The sequence below is a fragment of the Lottia gigantea genome (genome assembly GCF_000327385.1).
Source record: "Lottia gigantea unplaced genomic scaffold LOTGIsca_6, whole genome shotgun sequence".
Lineage (NCBI taxonomy): Eukaryota > Metazoa > Mollusca > Gastropoda > Lottiidae > Lottia > Lottia gigantea.
The window spans coordinates 2,377,852-2,399,555 of NW_008710049.1; the positions used below are offsets into that span (position 1 = coordinate 2,377,852).

The following is a 21,704-nucleotide window of genomic DNA, read 5'->3' on the forward strand; positions in this document are numbered from 1 at the left end:
GTTTAATGATTTACAATTTTATTTGTTTGCATTTGCGTTTTCTTTACATTGGCTGCGTACATATTATGGATCCACGGCCCGTCGAGCCACTTTAGCCCACGGGCCCCTACTCATCTACAGTTGAGCCATTGCATACCAGTTATGCCATAAGAAACTAAGGATGACATTTTTGGAGACAAACAGTCGGACAGTGCTCAACCAGCATTTGGCGACAGGCGACGAAATCTAGTCACTGGCTACCGATGTTAAAAATGTTTTTCAACAACATTAACAATTATCCCACGTCTGTTGCTCTTCGATAATCCACTTTTCAAACAAATATCGTCGTGGCCCGACGCCGGGATCTTATCCGTCGTCAGTAACCCTCAAGATTGGATAAAAACGACAGCCTGATACGTTTTACTAAGTCCAAAACCATTCTTCTGATTATTACCAAATCAATACCATCAATATAATATACATGCCAAGTTTCATTATCATCAAATAAAAACTGTAGCCTTTATCACCGTCATCCATCACGAAATTCGAACTCGACCCAGGATCCTAAAGATCGGACGATAACTATATAGCCTTTATCGCATCTATAAACCAAATCTCCCAACAAATTTATTCCTGTTTATATGGTTTTAGTTTAGTACACTCGACCAAACCTTTTTTCAATCATCTTATCTTTTCTAATATTAATCAGTGGTGGAACAGGTTTACGTCCGAGGGGAAAAAATACCTGAGGTTGCCCGAATTTCTAACCTAGTTGTGAGAGTTTTGCACGAAAAGCATGCCCTTGGAGCACCCCCTTTGGCTCTGCCACAGATATTAATAATTACATCTAAATAATAATTTTGAAGCTATCCAATGTACAAGTAAAATTCTAGAATAACACAAAAATACACAAATACCATAAATCTATGTTAAAAAATCTGACCTTCCCATAGAATAGAGGCCTAAATTAAATATATCATAATATCATCGTATCGGCGCAATAATATGTGACAAGGTATCCGAAGCGTGATGCGACACAATCAGGTGTGACGATATATTTAGTTTTCTATGATTTTTGTTTAAATTCTTTGAAATGTACGTAGCCTCGACGGGCGACGGATGTTTACATGGTGGCGACGGGCCGCCGGGGCTTGAAATGAAATGAATGGAGTTTTACGTTCTACTTATCTGCACCATGTGGGCTAATGAAGACGGGCAACGTCATGCAGGGTGCGAGGAGGGAAATTTTGCCAAGACAGCGGCATTAGCCTGCTCTTTTTCGATTTCCAACTGTCGAGGGATCTTTAACGTACACAGCCTGTAGCACACGGGTAACGGGTCTTGAAGAAACAATTGAAAATTATATGGCCCCTCTGCAAAATGTTGTAGCCCCAGTGCTCGACCCCCTCACCAGATGTTTCCTAAACACCACTGTAGCCCTAGAACTGTAATCTATTACAAATCTATGCCATAGCTTATCAAAGATGTCCTAGTTGTGAACATTATCTCCTGGCGACTTATTAATCTGCGCTAATTGTCAATTAAATAGTAGATAGTGCTAATATGTGTTTAAAAAATATCAATATAAATTCTGTTCACCTAATTAGCCTATCAGTAGAAGCGTGAACCGTGTTGAAATGTTATATTTTTTTGTCTGCGCATCAATTAACAGTATACTGACGGTGCTAGCCTGTAGGCTAGAGAATGGGGGTACAAAAAGAGAGCAATGATCCTCAAGTGTATCTAGTGAGTAAGTCCGAAACATCTGCCTCTGTTTCAGCCTTTGACGGATATTTTGACTGTTGTCAGCAGGATTAGAGTCAGAAGAAAAACCCCTGTTAAATGGGGATTTTCCTCATCTCCAAAGATGCGTTTTATCAAACATAATATTGAATTTTCTTTAAAATGATTGTAAACTAGTGTTGGGCATCACCGCAACTTTCGTTTTGTTAGTAGGCTATCATGTGACTCTGTGACCTTTGAACTTTTGGCTGCCAACGCAGTATAAGATGACCGATGCTTATCAGTTTCGCCAAAAAAACTTTGATGGAACCGGAGACATAACATAAATGTAGGGAGAAAATGGTAGGCCTATGGCTGAACTACAAAAATATTCATCTTACCAAATATAGCCTGCCTAGGGTTTGCAGATTCATGGTGTAGGAAAAAATGTATAAAAATCATATTTTTAAAAGAAAATCCTTAGTCTATGAAGTGGTACACATATTTAGCTTTTCGTTTGTTCGTTTAAATAGATAGAGGTTTTCTTATATTTTTTTTTATTCGTAGCCTCGTAGGCCTATAGGGGAAAATGATAGCATCGATTTGACTATTCCAATTTTCCGTTACTGTGCTTTTTATGATGTCACTATCGCAAAGGTTCTTATTTAAGGAATGAATGTGGATCTTGTTATCGTTATGGGGAAATAAACGCTGGTTTATCATGTGACAAGACAAATGACCCGTATATTTACATTGGTTTATCTTTTGTGATAAAATACGCTAAAATGTTCTATTTTTTAATTGTTAAAATACCCGAAACCGTTGTTGCTTAATTCACCGATATCTGTCAATCAAGTTCACCGACCCGCCCCTAACAATATAGTTTTATAAATAGACAGTCTTATTTGGATGATAGAATTATCAAATATTTAATATTCCATTGAAATATTAACAACAATTGTAAATTTAAATAAATTGTAAAATTAGATTAGACTCTAGGTAAAAAACTTGGGTCAATCCTTGTTTTCGTTTTCGATGTATTCATACGCCTTATTGTCACGTGACAAACTACAGTTATTGGAAAATAAACGCCGGTTTGGCTAACTGGTTTATTGAAGGGAGTGAAATGTAAATATAATATGATAATACGTCATTTCGGAGATCGTCACTTGCCGAAAAGTCACGTGATTTTCACGTGAAGCGTGACGAGAAGACTTTCTTTTTCAATTTTACAAAAGTAATAGACTTAACACTTGGGCTTAATAGCCTACTAACGAATATGACAACGATAATTAGGCTTCTAGAATTAATGTGAAGACTCTTTTCGGCAAACTTGGCCTAAGCACATTCCATTCTTCTAACGAAGTAGGGTAGCATGGGGGAGTAGGCTACGCAAGAAGCCTCGTCGGGATAACTCTAAGGTTAATCATCGGGTGGCGTTTTTATGTATCTTCGTTAGTTGCGTAATCCCCACCAATATTCTACCAGGTTTGTAGCTAATTTGAAGGCCTGCTGAAATTATTACAGATAATGAAACGCTTGTACCAGTTTTCATCTAATATTTGGAGCGTGTGTAGCATGTTTTGATTTTATTCGAAAACAATATTTATATCTGGTTTCCAGACATTATATCGGATATGAAATTCTCGACAAACAGAAAATTATCTTGGTATGGCCTTAAACAGTATGTGACAATACACCAAAAGCAGCTAATAAACTTAATGCGCAACGGCGCCTTCCTAACCATGAAGATCTATGCGGGCTTAGAAGGGGCGTCCACCAAAGGTCTCATACCGATCCCACCACGTTAAATTGGTACCAACTAGCTGTCCTTTAACCTGATGTAACGAACAACAGTTTTTTTCTTTATAGCAGATTGCCATGCGACACCTAACTGCGCTGTAGCAGCGACAGAAAATTATAAGGTGTTAAGGTCACCATAAGCTTGTTGGTTTTCCGTTTTTTTTCTAAAAACGATTATGGTTTACTTGGTTCGAACCGCGATCCTATGACGATCATTCTTTTCCTGTTCTATAAAAACTTTTGTTCCATATTTTGGTCTGATATCGGCTATTGAGAACCCAATAACTGGGAAGTGTTTGGGAAACGCCACGGTATCTACGGTGGACGCCCCTACAGTTGGAATGCGATTTGGCCGCGTAGGGTTTTCAATTTTTTAGGTAGGCCTACATTATCTCGTGTTTCTTCACGTAATAGGCTAACATAGCCTACTTCACCTGGTAGCCTACATTTTATAGTTGTCGTTAGATCACATAATTATGAGGGATCTTTAACGTGAACATGAAAAATCAGTAGGTTTTAACAGGTAGAGGGTAGTTTTACGGGCATCTGAATGTATCGGACAAAAGTGTAAATAATGCTCAGGATTTTCAAATTGGTGACAACAGTCTTTGTGTCAAGTAGATAGAAAATTCTATTGGCTGGGTTAAGTTTTAAGTAATTTTGATCATTTTACTACTAATGTCAATGGCTCTTAAGATGTAAATTATACTTATTTAAAGTTAAGATGCATTCTAAAGAAAGCTTAAGGGTGGGTTCCCTTATTTTCATTTATGAAAATGAAAATGCTAATACTTATATGAATAGAAAGTAGATGTATTCTAATGACTTGCAAAAATATCAGTTTGTCTCACATGTCCATAATTAATTCATAATTCGCTAAATTAGAAGAGAATTACCGCCAGAATTCCAATGAGTGGCCCGATCAAGAAAGGTCAAAAAGTCTTTTTTTGTTTATCCAGACTGTACATATATGGACATTTATGATTGGTTAAAACTCTTTAGTTATATGCAATAAGCACAAAATGATATGATTAAGAATACATGATAATTCATTAAAAACACCAATTCATCAAAAAGTTTGCTTAATTTGAGACTAAAAAATGAGGAAACCCATCTTTAAGGACTTGTTTTTTCCTGATCGGCTCATATTGAAAATTATGCCTTGAAAGTTTTCTTTAAAATAGAAGAAAGTTCAAATAATGTGTAGGATAGTTTTCTTGTTGCAGAGCTTAGTATATAATCAAGATGAAAATGTTTGAATGGTGTTGTCAAAATAACGTTAAAGGCAATTGTTTAATTTTATTTTAGATGTTGAATAACAATAACAAGTTATTTTCAGTGTTAAAATAGTGCTCAGTAAATCAATTGTAGGACTTCATAAATTTATAGCCTACTATAAAACTACTAAGTGTGTGCAGATTTCGCCAAGATGTCGTGCACAAACTAGGGGGCGGCTGATCCCTCTGCCCCCATTTTGATCCGCCATTGAAACTCACGCTACGGCACGATGTCGGGTAGTGTGCGACACAACAACGCACAGGGTATCTTGTCGTAATTTACCAAAACTACAGTCATAAACCTCATAATTATGGATATAAGACACATCTTGTGACAAAAAATTTAGCTTCAAATTAGCTTGAAATGGCAGCAATTTTAAATATTCCTTGCCGAAAGCCTTTTTGTAATCTCACTTCAATTTAATTCCATCTTTTAATTGAATAAATGGGCTACGTGACCACAAATTTCAGTACAAACTGTTCATTGAATGTCAGAATTGTCTTCAGGATTTCGTCAAGATGTATTTCATTCCATTAATCCCTAATTATGTCTTTGATATCCTGTTTCTTAAAGATATTTGATTATCCATTGTAAACTTTCTCAACTTCCGGCACAACGTAATCTTTCGGATTGCAATCGGGAGATCTTTTTATATTAAGACACCCCATATTTCTTCATCCTCAGGCAATTTTATCTTGGGAAAAGTGTTCATGGGCAGTTTGTGTTGAAAATTGCGCTCACCATTAACTATTGGCATTAGTAGGTAGTAAAATGACAATGATTAATTTCGGCTAAGGAATTTTAAAAATGTTGCCATTTGAAATTGTTTCAACCCAGGAAGCTAATTTTGTGTGAAAAGATGACTTGTATAATTGACTTTGATACTTTATGAAAAGTGTTATCGTTTTTTCAAGATCACCCGATATATCGAACGGTCGTTATATGTAACAGCTTTCATCATCATGTCAATTACTTTACAAGTAGGGTTAAATTTACATTGAAAATTTATTTTACCAATTGATATCACCAAAATCATAGAGAAAAAAAGGGGGGGTAGCGACTCGAAAAATAATAAAATATCGGGAAATTACCCGAGCACAAAGAAAAATACAGGTAGAATTATCATTGGATCCAACATTATGTTTTGACGTTCATAACAGTGTCTAGCTATAGTGAGTGTTCTGCAATATTATGTGTTACACGTACATTTTTATGAATTACATCTGAGAGAGAAACAATTTTTAATTCAAAATGGCGCCCATCACAAATCTATGCTATTTACTATAGATCTATATCGACTGTTAACCTGTTTTGGTGTCTGTTACAAAGTTACAAACGAATTCACCCGTGGCCGTATTCAATTCTTAATTGGAGTGTATAAAACATGTACGATTGTTTTTTTTTTTCTGGCAGCTATCAGCTTGTTTTTTTTTGGACATCGGAAACAAATTTATAGCCGATGTTTGGATATAGAGAAATCAGCATTTATAGGTTTGTAAAAGATAGCTTGCCAGGAAAGGTAACATACGCCCACTGGCAGCTGTCAGAAATGATAAAATAGTATTTAGTGACTAAAGTACAGATTTTCTCATATAAAAGAAACTTTATAAGTTTAAATTCAATGATATATATTTTAGTAATTCCAAATTTTTTTTAAAAATCAATATCAATAACCCATTGGCAAATACATCAAATTATTAAATCACACAGGATATCAAGGGCAAACAATTGTTATGTGTGAAATCGTTGAAAATTCAAACTTGACCAATGTCTCATCAATACAAATAAAAAGACGTAAAACTCCATTCATTTCATTTCATTCATCAATATAAATCATCACAACACATTTCATAAACACCACATGAAATCTGCACACTAAATTTCATTAAAATCAGTTGAAAACTGCAGTCTCTATAATTGTGTTCACAAACAAATTTTGACGCGTTTTTCCTAAGTCAAGGGCAATAACTCAAAAAACGTCCATCGAAAAATTGTCAAACTCGAACTTGACCAGGATCTCATCAATATAAATGATCACACCAAATTTCATTAAAATCAGTTGAAAACTGTAGTCTCTATTGTGTTCACAAACAAATTTTGATGCATATTTCCTAAGTCAAGGGCAACGTTCTTCGAAAAATCGTCCAATTCGACCAAGATCTCATGAATATACATTATCACATCAAATTTCATTAAAATCAGATAAAAACTGTATTCTCTATTGTGTTCAGAAGAAATGTTGACGGACCGACGGGTGCGACGGCAATATACGTCCGCATTTCGATTTGGGCGTATAATAAAGTTTAACGACTTACTCTTCTACTTTATTAGCTATTAAAGGTTGGTAACCGCATTTGGTGAACTTATCGGGGTATCTTTACACACAACACAGTCTGAAGGCTTGTGATGGGCGCCTTTTTGAAATTAAAAATGGCAGGTTTTATTTTGAATAAGAATATTTGGTATAACAATAACAATCACGAGTATGAAATATTCAACCTTCAATCATACACTTTTTTCGAAATTTTAGGGGTGATAAAGAACAATAGCCTATTACAAAGTTTTGTCAAAATCCTGAAAGAATTATTGTGTTTCTAGAGTGCATCTAAAAATTGAACGCGTTTTACAATTTTTGGGTTTTCGTTGCTATGTTTTGTGAGTAACCCGCAAGGTCTTATTGTATTGGAAAATAATATCAATAATCCTATATTCAAGTTGGTTAGGTCGTACTTATTTCTACATGAATAATAGCAGTTTGCTACCCACAACACATGGCGGTGAAAACCATAAAATCGTTTAAATGGTTTATCATTTGGAAGGACCGACTGACATGGGAAACTCTCCACATTTGAGGGACATTCCGCTTTTTTTCTGCAGGTCGCAAAAAATGTTTTGGCTCTTATTTGTGAAAACTATACACCAAAATCTTTAACGTATCTGAATGTTTCAATCAAAAAAATCAAAAAAGCGGAATACCCCTTTAAATCAGGAAAATAAACGTGCTAAACAAACAGTCGTATAGCTGAAGTAATTATATGATATAAATATCATATACACTGTGTGCGGAAATTAATCAAGCGATATATTCATAAAAATAAAATGTACTGTCTATTGCAGGTGAAGTCGTGCGTTTAAGTGAACCAATGCTTGACAATGATGAGAGGACTAGGAATTAAAGTCCTTTTTAAGTTTATTATATTTTCTGGATTAATTATATGCCTTTTTTATTCATATAACGAATGGTACCTTAAAATTAATCAAAAATTACTTGTGGGGTTGAACGAAAGTGTTTCTGTGTCAACTTATTTCAAGGAGAAACTGTTTCTAAATAATATAGAAAATTCAAGAACATTAGCGAAATTGTCTCAAACGTCTAAACCAAAGAACCAAGATGAATACAGAGAATCAAGATTCCAGCTTGTCGACGATATCAAAGAAACATTTGTATATTCAGCCTTTTATGACGGTCGTGGAAATCCGGTTATAACCGTGATTGTGATTGTAAAGACAGATAGATTGGATGAAAAGTTAAAGTCAGATAGATACAGTTGCATTGCTGACCCTTCTAAAAACCATTTACCAGCATCTTTAGAATATATCACAGAACCAAATTGGGGTTATAAGTAAGTACTTTTCTAGTTGAGTCACCCTCACTAATAATCCACTGCTCGCAGCAGCCAACAATGGCTAACAATAATAGCTAACAAGGATGAAATTAGGCCTAATACTCTATTCATAAATCCATGGTTATACCTGAAAATCGACATTTCTCTTGCCCTATCGAAGTTACTACTGCAGATATTGGCCAGGGGTATCTTATTAGATATTAAATAGATAGATAGATAAATATTTATATATTGTATTGTTCGCCCTTTTTGGGCAGCATACATCATGATGCAAGATAATACACAATGATAAGTGATACAAAGATGACACACTGACATCAATTAATAGTTATACAAAAAAAATATAGTGTAAACATAAAAAACAAGTTTGAAAAAAGCAACATCATAACAAAATAATGCAATCTATGTGCAACACCATGACGGACCATCAATATTTGTGAAGTTTTTTTATTTTTATTTTGTGGGTCAATGTCATTATATACATGATCCCTATCTATTTTCGTGATGGTCTAGTAATTTTCACTGAAATTTCATGTCTGACTTATTGAATGACAAATAGTAACAGAAAACATTCACATTTGGCTTGTGCTCACTCTACCGGCTACAATTCTTTACAGATTCTTCTGGTTTTATTTTGTGTGTGTCATTATGAAGATGATCCCTATCTACTTTCGTGATGATCTGATAATTTTTGATGTCGTTTCACGCTGTTAGCTATACAGTGCAACTTTTGCTCAAAGCTCTTTATGGATTCTTTTGATGTTTAATGATGTGATCCAGTAAAGTTGGCCTAAAACTCTATATAGACATCGACATCTTTTAAATAGTCTCGTAATATAATAGTTACGAATTCTTTTGCGGGAGCTGCGTCATTTCTGGTTATCTCTCTCTGAATTTCAGTAACAACAGGCATAGGATAAAGAATGGGAATGCCCCAAACAGAAGTCGAAGGTATCCCAAATATAGTAATGGTGCTACATGTGACCCATTGCTGACCTTTGACAGCAGTATAATTGTTAGCCTTTGTGGAAAGCTAACAATAAGCGAATCGTGTGGTGCAATGTATTGTTATCATTCCTAATTATTAAATGTTTTATTTTTTCAGATATAAAGGAGGATTTATAAGATGTAATTTGACCAAAACAGAGAAACCAAAAGCAATCTCCATTGTTCTACATTCCCAAATCAAAAAGAACAGAAATTTTACGCCAAACAATAAACTAACAGTTCAATATCCGTCAAATTTTATGAGAAATTTCACACGTTGTGTTCCAGCTTTTTATAATTTCACAGATCAAAATGCCTTGATACAAATGTTAGAGAGTGACTTAATGTTTGGGATGAATCATTTTATAATGTATAATTATACTGGAATGACACCTAAAATACAACAAATTCTCAAATCGTATCAAGATGAAGGTGTTCTCACACTACTCCAGTGGAATTTGCCTGTGCTTAAAAAAGATATTCATTATTTTGGACAAATGTCTAATATGCATGAATGCATTTTGCGCAATATGTACGTTTCTAAGTATGTGTTTATTGCCGATGTAGACGAAATCGTTGTAAGTGATATGTATTCTTCATGGCAATCACTGACTTCCTCTATCCTTGGTAAACACCCTTATTGTGGTGCCATATCGTTCAGGAATGCTTTCTTCCCAATTACCTTCAAAGATAGTGCAGTAGATTTCCCTGGTAAAACCATTGCTCAAAAGATGGGTTTAACATTTTTGTTAAAAACCACTCATACCAAACTGCATACTATAGGAGATCGTTCCAAACTGTTAGTTCGACCAGAAACAATACACCAGATGTGGATACATGGTGTCCAGAAGTTTTCTAATTCCAAAATGACAACATGTCCTGTGAAAAATCCCAAGGATGCTTTGCTTCATCATTACAGATTCAAGATGGCGCCGGATATGCGGCTTCCATATTCTGATGATCACACGTTCCAAAAAAAAAATAATGAACTAATTTCAAGAGTTCAAAAAAGATTTCAGAAGATTAAAACTACATCTGTAACTTAAGATGTTGTTATATTCCAATTTTTATTTAAACAACAAATCATAAATATGTCGATAGAGAATTTTATTAATGATAACGGCCCAATAACAATGGTCTATTACTATAAGTGGTCCAGTAAAATAGCCTAGTAGTCAAACTACCCGTTGTCCAGTTACGATAGCCTAGTACTTCCAGTCTTTCAGTTACATAGCATAGTACTACCTGCGGTCTAGTTACAATAGCCTAGCACTTCCAGTGTTCAAGTTACGTAGCCTAGTACTACTTGCGGTACAGTGTCAATAGCCAGGTACTTTCAGTGGCCCAGTAACAATAGCCAATTCTCGTTCTTTTTTGGGATATACCTTTTATGTGGTACTGATCTTTTATTCGTTTAGACATGTTTTCTACTTACATCGTGTGTTCATTTATTTCAAGTACGTTGAAATCTTGAGTTTTTATTCTTTTATTACAAAATTCCAGTAAAAATATAAACAAAATTGTATGTAAATTAATTCATTTGTCTTTGCCTAATCCAAAATGTGCATGAAATTTGATTTTAAGGATAGTGATAGTCCATGTTTGATCTGGCGCATGTATTTTTATTATTCTGGCTTGCACCTATTCTAATTGCATTTGTCTTAGATATGTCAATAGTAGTATTAACTGCATATTGTATAATTTTACACCAAATTTTGCCAAATTTAAGTTCTTTTAATTGAATATGTTTTTTGAACTGGACCCCCAATATTTCCACGCAAAGTCAAGCGATATAAGGGTGGAGTGTGTTCCCAGTCTACAGCCACGTTCGATCGTAAAAAAATTATTTAACTAATTATTTTGACCAACACAAGGCATAGCTTTATAATTTGATCTTTCATTGCACTGATAATTTGAAAAAAATTCTATATATGGCCTCAATTTAGATATATAAAAACCTCTATTACAAAGAATCAAGTGCTTTCAAAAAATCTACAGCCAATATAATGCCCTCTGAATTGTTATAAATTTTACAACATAAGCTATTTTTGTTAAAGTGAGATGAAAATATAGTATTCTCATAAATGCACTTGCCTAGGTCATGAAGTAAGAAACAAAATAATGGGTTTGAGATGATTCGTGTAGAAATATTATATATATTGTGTATATATTTATCAATAAAAAAAAAGTCAAAAATTGTCAGATAATGCATATATATATATATTATTCAAGTACTTTCATGTTTTACAACAATTGTCAGATGAAAGGTGAATAATAGTAGAATATCTGTATATAGCTTAGTAATTATTGATCACATGTAGTAGGCTCAACTTGGACCAGATAATCGGACTCTGCTCCAGGTCCTCCTAAAAGGACACAGTGTCAGAAGGAAACATTATGTTCACTCTATTAAAGGCACATTCCGCTTTTTTTGTAAAATGTTTTCATCACCCTAAAACCTATACCTGAAAATATTTCTAAAATATGATTTTGATATTTATGTATCTTCTTCATCAAACTAAAATTGTTTTAAAAGTGTTACTAAAAAAATTGTTAATTAATCACTGGTTAAAGTTTTATGCAACGTTTCGACGTGTTTCCCCCGTCGTCCTCAGGCACATAATGAGAAGAAGAAAAACAGCTAACTCATTCATTAAAGACTCGGAAGAATTTGTCACCAAATTGAAAGAACTGCAGACCACAGGGAAGATGTACTCATATGATGTTGTCGACTTATTCACCAATGTCTCATGTAAAGATGTGTTGAGTATCATAAGAGATAAGATATCTAAATTAGAGACCCCACTAGATACTACACTTACTACAGACAGCATCGTCGATCTCATTCAGATGTGTATGTCCTCTACCTACTTCACATGGGGAGATGAGATCTATGAACAAATCCACGGTCTACCTATGGGAAGCCCCTTGTCACCATTGATTACTGAAATCTATATGACTGCCTTTGAGGAAAAGACCATGGAAACCTCTCCGATCTCACCAATCTGCTGGTTCCGGAAAGTTGATGACACCTTTGTCATGCTTAGAGCTGAAGATGACCCATCAACTCTACTTCGGCATCTTAATGCCCAGCATAAGAGGATGAATTTCACCATGGAAGCAGAGGAAGATGACTCTATACCCTTTCTGGATGTGAGAATTAAGCGGTTAGGCGGTCAGTTGAAGACATGCGTGTATAGGAAACCTACACATACAGGTCAGTATGTGAACTACCATTCCAATACCCCTCAACATGTCAAAAGGGCAGCCATCACAGCACTGGTCAGAAGAGCAAAAAGGATTTGTGACCCAGAATACTTTCAACAAGAATTACAACACATCAAGAAAGTAACAGTGTTCTCTGGCAACTCAACGCTTAAAGATTTGCTCAGAGCCAGTGGTAAATTGAATCCCTCCAATAACCAAAAACCTAAGGGATGTGTCTACCAAGTTGAGTGCTCCTGTAGAAGTTCTTATATAGGGGAAACAAAGAGACCCCTTGATGTTCGACTCAAAGACCATCAAGACAAGCCCGGCAATGAAGAAACATCTGCTGTGGCTGAACATCTTGCTATGGGAAGGAAAACAGGACATAAAGTCAACTTTGACAACACCAACATACTGACAATCAATAAGCACATAGATAAAACCAGGAGACTTCATGAAGCTATCCACACCAGAAGATATCAGCCTGACCTTAACAGAGATGAAGGTGTTCGTTTATCGCATGCATATGATAAACTTATCAACTTGTAATTATTCATATTCATAAATGTATTTAATAAAAAATTTCCAACTTTAAGCATAGTTAGTTATATGAACAATGTAATTTCTATTAATAAAAGACTCCAATACCAGCAATAGTTGTTTATTTAATCTTCAATTAATCTTTTTTAATTCATTGACTTTATTTCAATTATTTTACTTAATCAGCCTGTATGTTATTTTAAGAATTATGTATCTCTTATTGTACCTGTTAAAATTTAATGTAATATATCAATAAACCATTTATCTCTTGTGTGTTCTTAATAATAAGCATAATGTATTATATAGTTTGCCCATCACTTCTTCTCATTATGTGCCTGAGAACGACGGGGGAAACACGTCGAAACGTTGCATAAAATTTTAACCAGTGATTGTTGTTCCATAAAGCTGTGTCTATATATCGTTATATTTAGTTGAAACCTTTATAATACGTATAGGAGACATACAGTAGTTTTCTAGTAGCTTCCTAAAAGCATAACAAACTTCAAAACTTTACGAAATGTTTCAAAATATTTTTGGTATTTAAAAACAGCTGGATTTTTTTAGTTAAAACTTTCAAAAAAGTTGTTGCGTTTTTAATAAGTCAAGGGCAATAACTCTGAAACCATCCATCCGATTATTACTAATTTCGAACTTGACCGAGATCTCATCAATACATACATGCATACCAAATTTCATCAAGATCAGATAAAAACTGTAGTCTCTATAGTGCCTACTTGCCAAATTTGACGCGTTTTTACTCAGTCAAGGGCAATAACTCTCAAACTGTTCATCCGATTATTACTAAGTTAGAACTTGACCGAAATCTCATCAATACATACATGCATACCAAGTTTCATCAAGATAAGATAAAAACTGAAGTCTCTATAATGCCTACAAGCCAAATTTGACGCGTTTTTACTAAGTCAAGGGCAATAACTCTCAAACGGTTCATCCGATTATTACTAATTTCGAACTTGACCGAGATCTCATCAATACATACATACCAAGATTCATGAAGATAGGATAAAAACTGAAGTCTCTATAATGCCTACAAGCCAAATTTGACGTGTTTTTACTAAGTCAAGGGCAATAACTCTCAAACGGTTCATCCGATTATTACTAATTTCGAACTTGACCGAGATCTCATCAATACATACATACCAAGATTCATGAAGATAGGATAAAAACTATAGCCTCTATCGCGCCTACAAGCCAAATTTGACGCGTTTTTTCTAAGTCAAGGGGAATAACTCCGAAACCATTCATTCGATTATTTTGAATTTCGAAATTGACCGAGATCTCATCAATATATACATGCGTACCAAGTTTCATCAAGATCGGATAAAAACTGTAGCCTCTATTCCGCCTACAATAAATGTGGACGCACCGACGGGCAGTGGCGACGGCATTTTAAGTCCACATTTCCATGTCGGCGTATAGAAACTGAAAAATCTGTCAATTTTGAACTTCAAAAAAATGCTTTGGAAATTGTAGCTTCTATTGTGCTCACCAACAAATTTTGACGCATTTATCCAGGTCAAGACTAATAACTCAAAAACTGTTCGTCAAAATCAAACTTGTCCACGATCACAATAAAAACTGTTATAGTCTCTCTTGTGCTCCCAAGAAATGTTGGTTGGCATGACTGACATGGTGTTGACAATTAATAGGGGCGTATAAAACCGTTAATCAAGACTTGCAAATACATATTGCATATTGTGAGATAAGGCAGATACATATATGCATTGCATGTTTCATCAAAATCTGATAAAAACTGTAACAAGAATTAACATCTCATTTGGATGCAAAGTCCTGCTCTTGACCGTTTTAATTTTCGCAAGTTATTTAAAAGGAATATAAAAAGGTTTTCTAAAAAATTATGTGTATCGGGGATGATATCATCGATTTGCACCTTTTCAATATCAGACGTTCGTGGTTCTTGCAATTCTAAAGATAGCTTGCCAGGCGAGGTAGCATACGCCTACTACTACCAAATTTAGTGGCTTCGTGATGAATTTTCGCATAATCTGTAAAATATATATAAGTCAAGGCAAGGCAAGGTCTCAATGACATAAACACAAGAGTTAAATTTTTAAGCCGTTCATCGTATTGTTACCAAACTCGATTGTGATCTCATCGATATATATACATGTATAAGACGTTTCATAACCGTAGCTTCTATCATTTGACGCATTTTTATTAATATCTCCCAACCCGTTCATTCGATTGTTACCAATTTTGAACTTGACTGAGATCTCATCAGTATATACACACATTCACCCGGTTTCAACAAGGTCGGATAAAAAAATAAAAACAACTCAATAACTCCGAAAGCGTTCATCCGATTATTACCAATTTCGAACCTGACCGAGATCCCATCGCTGTATACATATATACCAAGTTACATCAAGTTCGAGTGGCTTCAAGTCAAATTTGACGCGTTTTAACTAAGTCAAGGGCAATTACTCGAAATTTAAGAGAATCGAACTTGACTGATCAATATGTACAGGCATGCCAAGTTTCATCAAGATCGGGTAAAAAAGGTAGTTTCTATAGTGGCTACAAGAAATAATGCAAACAACTGCTATAGTACCAGCAAAATAAGGTTACAATTTTGAAATAATATATTAATTTTCTATTTGTGCAAGGAGAAATCTTTCTTTGGTCTTAATTCATACTATTAAATCAAACTTACTCATGGTGGATTTCTTTATTGGCACAGTTTTGATTGGTTGATTTCAGGAAAACATTTTTGGTCACATATTATGTGTATTGTTCTACGATTCAGGTTGCTGGTTATTGGGAAATATCCTACATGAACGTGATAGTGGAATATATTCCAGATGCTTGTGAGAGTCCAATAGCAATTTAAGTGTATTGTTGTAATTATACAGTCTTGTATAAATGGTATCACAATTACAAGGTTAAATATCTAAAGAGTTCAAAGACAAAGAGCTGATCGCTCGGAATAACTTTCCCATCCAAAAATTACAGCTATCCGCTGCTTTCTAGGAACTACCTTATTCTCCACATAATAAACACCCTGCCCTGGGGCCACAAAAATTTCTTAAGCACAATTTTTTTCTCAAATCAGGAAATTTACTCAAGTAAATTTACTGAGTAAAATCGAAGACCACATTCTTAAGTCATATTTATTACCCAACTTGAGTACTTACTTGAGATAGGGAGACTTGTTAAGAATAAAAATGTTTTATTTTTACTGCCTTGAACACATAAAGGCAATAAATAAAGATTTTATTTGAAAATCATTATTGACATTAGGCCATTATGACTTTTTGACACAACTACAAGAAAATGAAGAATAACACAGTCTACATGTACAATTGTGGGAATTTAAAAAAAAAATAAATAAAATAAAAAAATCAAATGAATAAATGAATGGACAGAAAAAAAAAAAAAAAAAAAAACAGAAACAATTTTGAAAACTTAATCTATTTCTTAATGAGAACGATGGACTAAAACGGGAGCACAAACTCTCTTTCTGACGGCGGCCATTTTCTATATCGGTTTTCTAATCTACGTATTTGCTTCAACTCTCAAATATGATTTGATTATGACATAATCTTTGATTAGATAATCAAACCCGAATAGGTTGAAACAAATACGCTCATAGATATCGTAGATAAATAAGATATCTATGGTTCAACATCATTTGAAGGGAGCTAACTCCGACAAATAACCTTTATCGTTTAGACGGACTCACTCCACTAATTCATTTGCCATCTCTTCCCATGTTAAAACACGAAATTCAACCTTCTATAACTTTTTCCAGAAATCTCGTTGAAAGCTTTCCAATATGTCGAATGAAAGCCTGACCAATTCTCAATGTTTCCTAAAAAATTCATTATATGATGACCATGAAAATTTTGAGCTACTAAAATTGAAAGTAGACTACTACCGGTTATACTCATCCGCTAGAGTTTGGCACTTCACAAAACGACTATTTTTAGAATTAGCCTTCCGCCTTTAAGTCTCTCATCATCTCAACAAATCTGAAAGATAATGCAATTTCAGACATCAAATTCCAAATCTAGACCAAATTTTACCCAAAAATAGGCAGGCAAAAACCTCAAAAGGGAGAGAGAAAGAAGATTTCTAAAAATAGCCTGGATCATTTGCATAAAATGTTTTAGTGGAGTGAGTCCAGATCAGGGCTCTTTAACATTCATCCCAATTAAAGGATACGATTACTCTCAACATCAATATCAACCTTATCAGACCAGCGAGCAAGTCTCAAACGGCTTCAACAGCTACAAATGGGAGAAACAACCTCTTCAATCATCTCACTGAATCCAGCATTTATTATGAAATAAAACATCGTTTCATTATTTTGAAATGAAAACAGAGGTTTTGATAACAGTTCCTAGAAAAATAAATACCATCTCTCAACAAATTTATTCTTGTTTATATGGTTTTGGATTTGCACTCGACTCAACCTTTATTTCAATCATCTTATAATATATAAATATATCATACCATTGTATCGGCACAATGATATGTGACAAGGTATCCAAAGCGTGATGCGACACAATCAGGTGTGACGATATATTTCGTTTTCTATGATTTCTGTTCACATTCTTCGAAATGTACGGTAGCCTAGACGGGCGACGGATCGAGTTAGGGCACGACTTTTTAGAGGCTTTATTTGAATAATAAAATGAATTACAAATTCTTCGTTTTATTGATTTAACAATTACAATCAATCCAAAAATTAGTGTATCCATCGGCAACAAAAATTGGCCGGCCACTGAAGTAATGACGAAGTGTCAATTGGACGGATCGACGGGTTTTAAAGAAACAGTTAGATATTTGTTATCTATCTTCTGTTGATGACATAATTAGGAGCGATCAGTCAAGGTAAATCAAAGTCCAGCAACCCAACAAGTAAAAAAGGTGAGAGAGCTTGAAGGTTTTTTTTTTGCTATCCTGCAAACTGTGCGACAAAGATAGGCCTACTCCCAAGTTCAGTAATATGCACCTTCATTTAGTACAGTGGTGACTGGTGTAACCTATTTTCGTGGATATAAGGATTCAACACCGAATTTAAAAGTTAAAAAAACGATTTTTTCTTAGATGTTTCCTCAGATATTCTACAAAATAATTAAAATTGGTTTATTTCGATTTTCTTTATGAATCCTTCACTTTGACCCATATTTCATGAGAAACCAACTCGGCAACGGCGGCAGAATGCGTCACCTATTTTCGTGTACAATGTTTGATCTATAAATAAGTCTAGAAAAACACGTATGGATACCGGGTGGTATAATTAACTTCTCTAAGTATTTATCTTTAATATCAATTCATTATAACTAGTGACATCTCCTTTAAAGAACCACGATTTAAAAAAAAAAATAGTGACTGACAAAATAAGATACGTAGAGTGATTTATTGCTAAAAGTCACTGAAACAACATAAGAATATGATCCACTTTGTGTTCCATAGAAATTTTCTGCTGACATGGAATCGGCTAGTTGATCATGTGACTTCATTCGTTGGACTACATTCTAGCAGACGACACTTGGAATTCCGATTACCGCTTGGGATTATAAGGAAATTCGGCAGATAAAAAATGGTGACGTTTGGTAATAACTGAAATCCGCAATTTTGTATTTGTCAAAGTATACATTAATACATTTTACCTTGCTTGAAACTACTGGATTCATTCTACTTGCTGATATTGTAGAGAAAACCCATATTTCTTTTGTATTTCAGATATACAAATTATAACTCAAGATGAAGATGGAATTAAAACAGAGTGTGGCTTTACATTCATTTGAGCTGATCTATTTGTTGGTTTTAGCTTTCTTACCATATGTACTGGCCCAGAAGATAGTAGGACTAACAATAGTTACTATATCTGGTATTGTGGCTGCAGTTTACATTATAAAGAGTTACATAACAAAGATTATAGAAGTTGATGGTCAAGCTGTTTTGATCACTGGCTGTGATTCAGGTCTGTATATTTTAGTTTCATCAAGAAGTTATTTCACTGGAGGCTTTTGTCATTCTTTTTTCATATAGAATACTTTAAAACATGAACCTATACATATAATATATGACTATCAATAGCATTTTAAGTGGTTTAACAAGATTTCAGAAGTAATTATACATCATACATCTATGAAATGAGACTATGTACCCAAGTTACCATTACCATGTGTCTATGACTATGCTTAAAACAGACAGGAAATTTCTAAATCTGATTTTTGAGCATCATTCTTTTTGTGTGTCAAATAAGAGGTATGCCTTCCCCGGTCCCTGGCATCATGAAATATAACTTAGCAATGAATTTATCTTCTGTAAATATTTTGTAGGATTTGGTAATGCATTAGCTCGAAGATTAGATTCTATGGGGTTTACAGTATATGCTGGTTGTTTAGATTTAAATAGTGAGGGCGTAGAGCGATTAAAAGCTAGTCATACAGGCAGACTCCATGTCCTAGAATTAGACGTTAGTAATAATGACAGTGTTCAGAAGTGTTATGAAACTATTTATAAAGATTGTTCAACTGGAGGTCAGTATGTTATCAGCTGTGTAATGATTTTTTTTATCATTTTATTAATCTAATAGGGTATATATATATAGCTTTATGTCCCCCAATCATGGAGATTTACAAGTACAAAAGCATTATTACATTACGATTATGAACGATATACAAAATTTACATATATTTATATAATATTTACATGGTGGTTTGTTACATATGCAACCAATTCTATTGGTAATGAAGATTGCAATAAATACCTAATTGATCTAGACCGAAACAATTTCATTTGTAAGAAGGGGCTAATCTAAGATGTTTGACTAAAAGATAAATATATCTAACTACACACTTTTGGTATCTTACTTTGATGGTGGAGTCAATTACAGAATGCTCAGAAATAACCACTATTGAATCAATAATGTTCCGTGTTTCAGGTTTATGGGCTCTAGTGAACAACGCTGGTATAAATTTTGTGGGTGATGTGGAACTAACAACAGAAGATATGTATAAACAGGTAGCTGAAGTCAATATGTTTGGTGTCATTAAAATGACCAAGAAATTTTTACCTTTAGTGAGGAAGGCCAAAGGTAAGTAAAGTTTATTCATAATGCTAGTTAGAGTAATGAAAAAGCTGATTCATGTAGAATATCACAGAATTTGTGTGTGTCTTATGATCAAAGTTTGGTAACTTTTTAAGCACAATCTAACTTGCAATCAACTTTCCTTCCCAATGACTACTTACTTAAACTCATCTCAGATTCTTTCAATGACTCGTTGGTATCTCTTTTATAGGTAGAATAGTCAATACAACATCTTCACCATTACATCAGTCAGCCCAGTCAGCTATAGGTATAACTAACTCAGCTATTGAAGCCTTTTCTGATACCCTCAGATTAGAAATGAAACAGTTTGGTGTTAAAGTCTCTATCATTCAACCTGGGAATTTCTATGGTGCTACTGGAATGCTGGGAGAAAAATCTGTAAGTTGATGAAAATGTAGTGTAATGGAAAGAAAAGGAATCAAATTAATGTACGCAGCGAACAATTGACCCCATTTCCTCGCCCACCACAAGGGCAACTATGATTATTTCAGATTCAAACTAGTAATAATGGAAACTGTTATATCAATATTTTCTTTAATGCCCTTTTGTTAACCTCTAACTAATTTGTGTAGATCTTTTGATTCAATATGTATAATGTCTGTATACTCAAACTTCCAGAATCAAAGTACTGGTCTGGTACTGTATTCACTAGAACTGGTTTCCAGTTAAATTGTTCAGATATTTCCCTTATCAGTTTCTTGCTATCTGCAATAGTATTAATGAAAAAAAAAACCAGTTGAATCTGAGAATTCATACAACAAAAGTAATCTTGAGAATCTTAATTAAAGGAAAAAATATATTTTAGGTATCTAGAATGAGACAAGCTTGTGATGATATGTGGGATTCAGCAACATATGAAGTTAAAACATCTTACGGTGGAGATTACGTAGAAGCCCAATATAATAAAATGTTGGCGTTAAATAAAACAACATGTACAACATTAGGACCAGTTATTGATGCTATGGAAGACAGTATTAATAATGTTAATCCCTCTATAAGATATCTAGTAGATGGTGGTAACAGTTGGATTGATTATAATAATGTAAGTAATTACAATTTTTATACCTTTAGTAATTTCCACTGACAAATTATTGGCTGGTACTAATGTAATCGGTTAATTTTTGGGTTCAAAAAGATCAAAAGAAAATGGATAGATAATTTGGACTAAAGAATTAAGATACTAAACAATTTGCCAGAATTATCAAAATTTTTCATGTGACATATTAAAAAATAGTTTTTCAATCTAATACTGGTTGATGTTTAATATTTTAAATTTATTGTTCTTCTGGCAATATATTTTATTCTGTTATATTAGAAATATATATATTTGTGTACTTGTATTTTTGCTTTTGATTTCAATTTCATTGAAAAGTATGCTAAAAACATTTTATTATTTTCAATTTTTCAGTTATTATCCAGATTAAAGCCGTATCTGCCAGCCTCCTGGACTGATA

At 34.0% G+C, this 21,704-nt stretch overlaps 2 protein-coding genes across 2 annotated transcripts; both read left to right on the top strand.

Annotated features, from left to right (window-relative positions):
* Positions 1-7,935: 7,935 nt before the first annotated feature.
* On the top strand, positions 7,936-10,441 carry LOTGIDRAFT_154681 (hypothetical protein; the record flags this gene model as incomplete). The annotated part of the gene is made up of 2 exons (XM_009063879.1): positions 7,936-8,405; positions 9,514-10,441. 2 exons carry the CDS (start codon positions 7,936-7,938, stop codon positions 10,439-10,441), a joined length of 1,398 nt encoding a protein of 465 aa, XP_009062127.1.
* An 8,608-nt stretch (positions 10,442-19,049) lies between these two features.
* On the top strand, positions 19,050-21,253 carry LOTGIDRAFT_55406 (hypothetical protein; the record flags this gene model as incomplete). The annotated part of the gene is made up of 5 exons (XM_009063713.1): positions 19,050-19,116; positions 19,478-19,678; positions 20,083-20,239; positions 20,445-20,628; positions 21,056-21,253. Coding segments are annotated over 5 exons (807 nt in total), but the record flags the coding sequence as incomplete, so codon positions are not given.
* Positions 21,254-21,704: the final 451 nt, after the last annotated feature.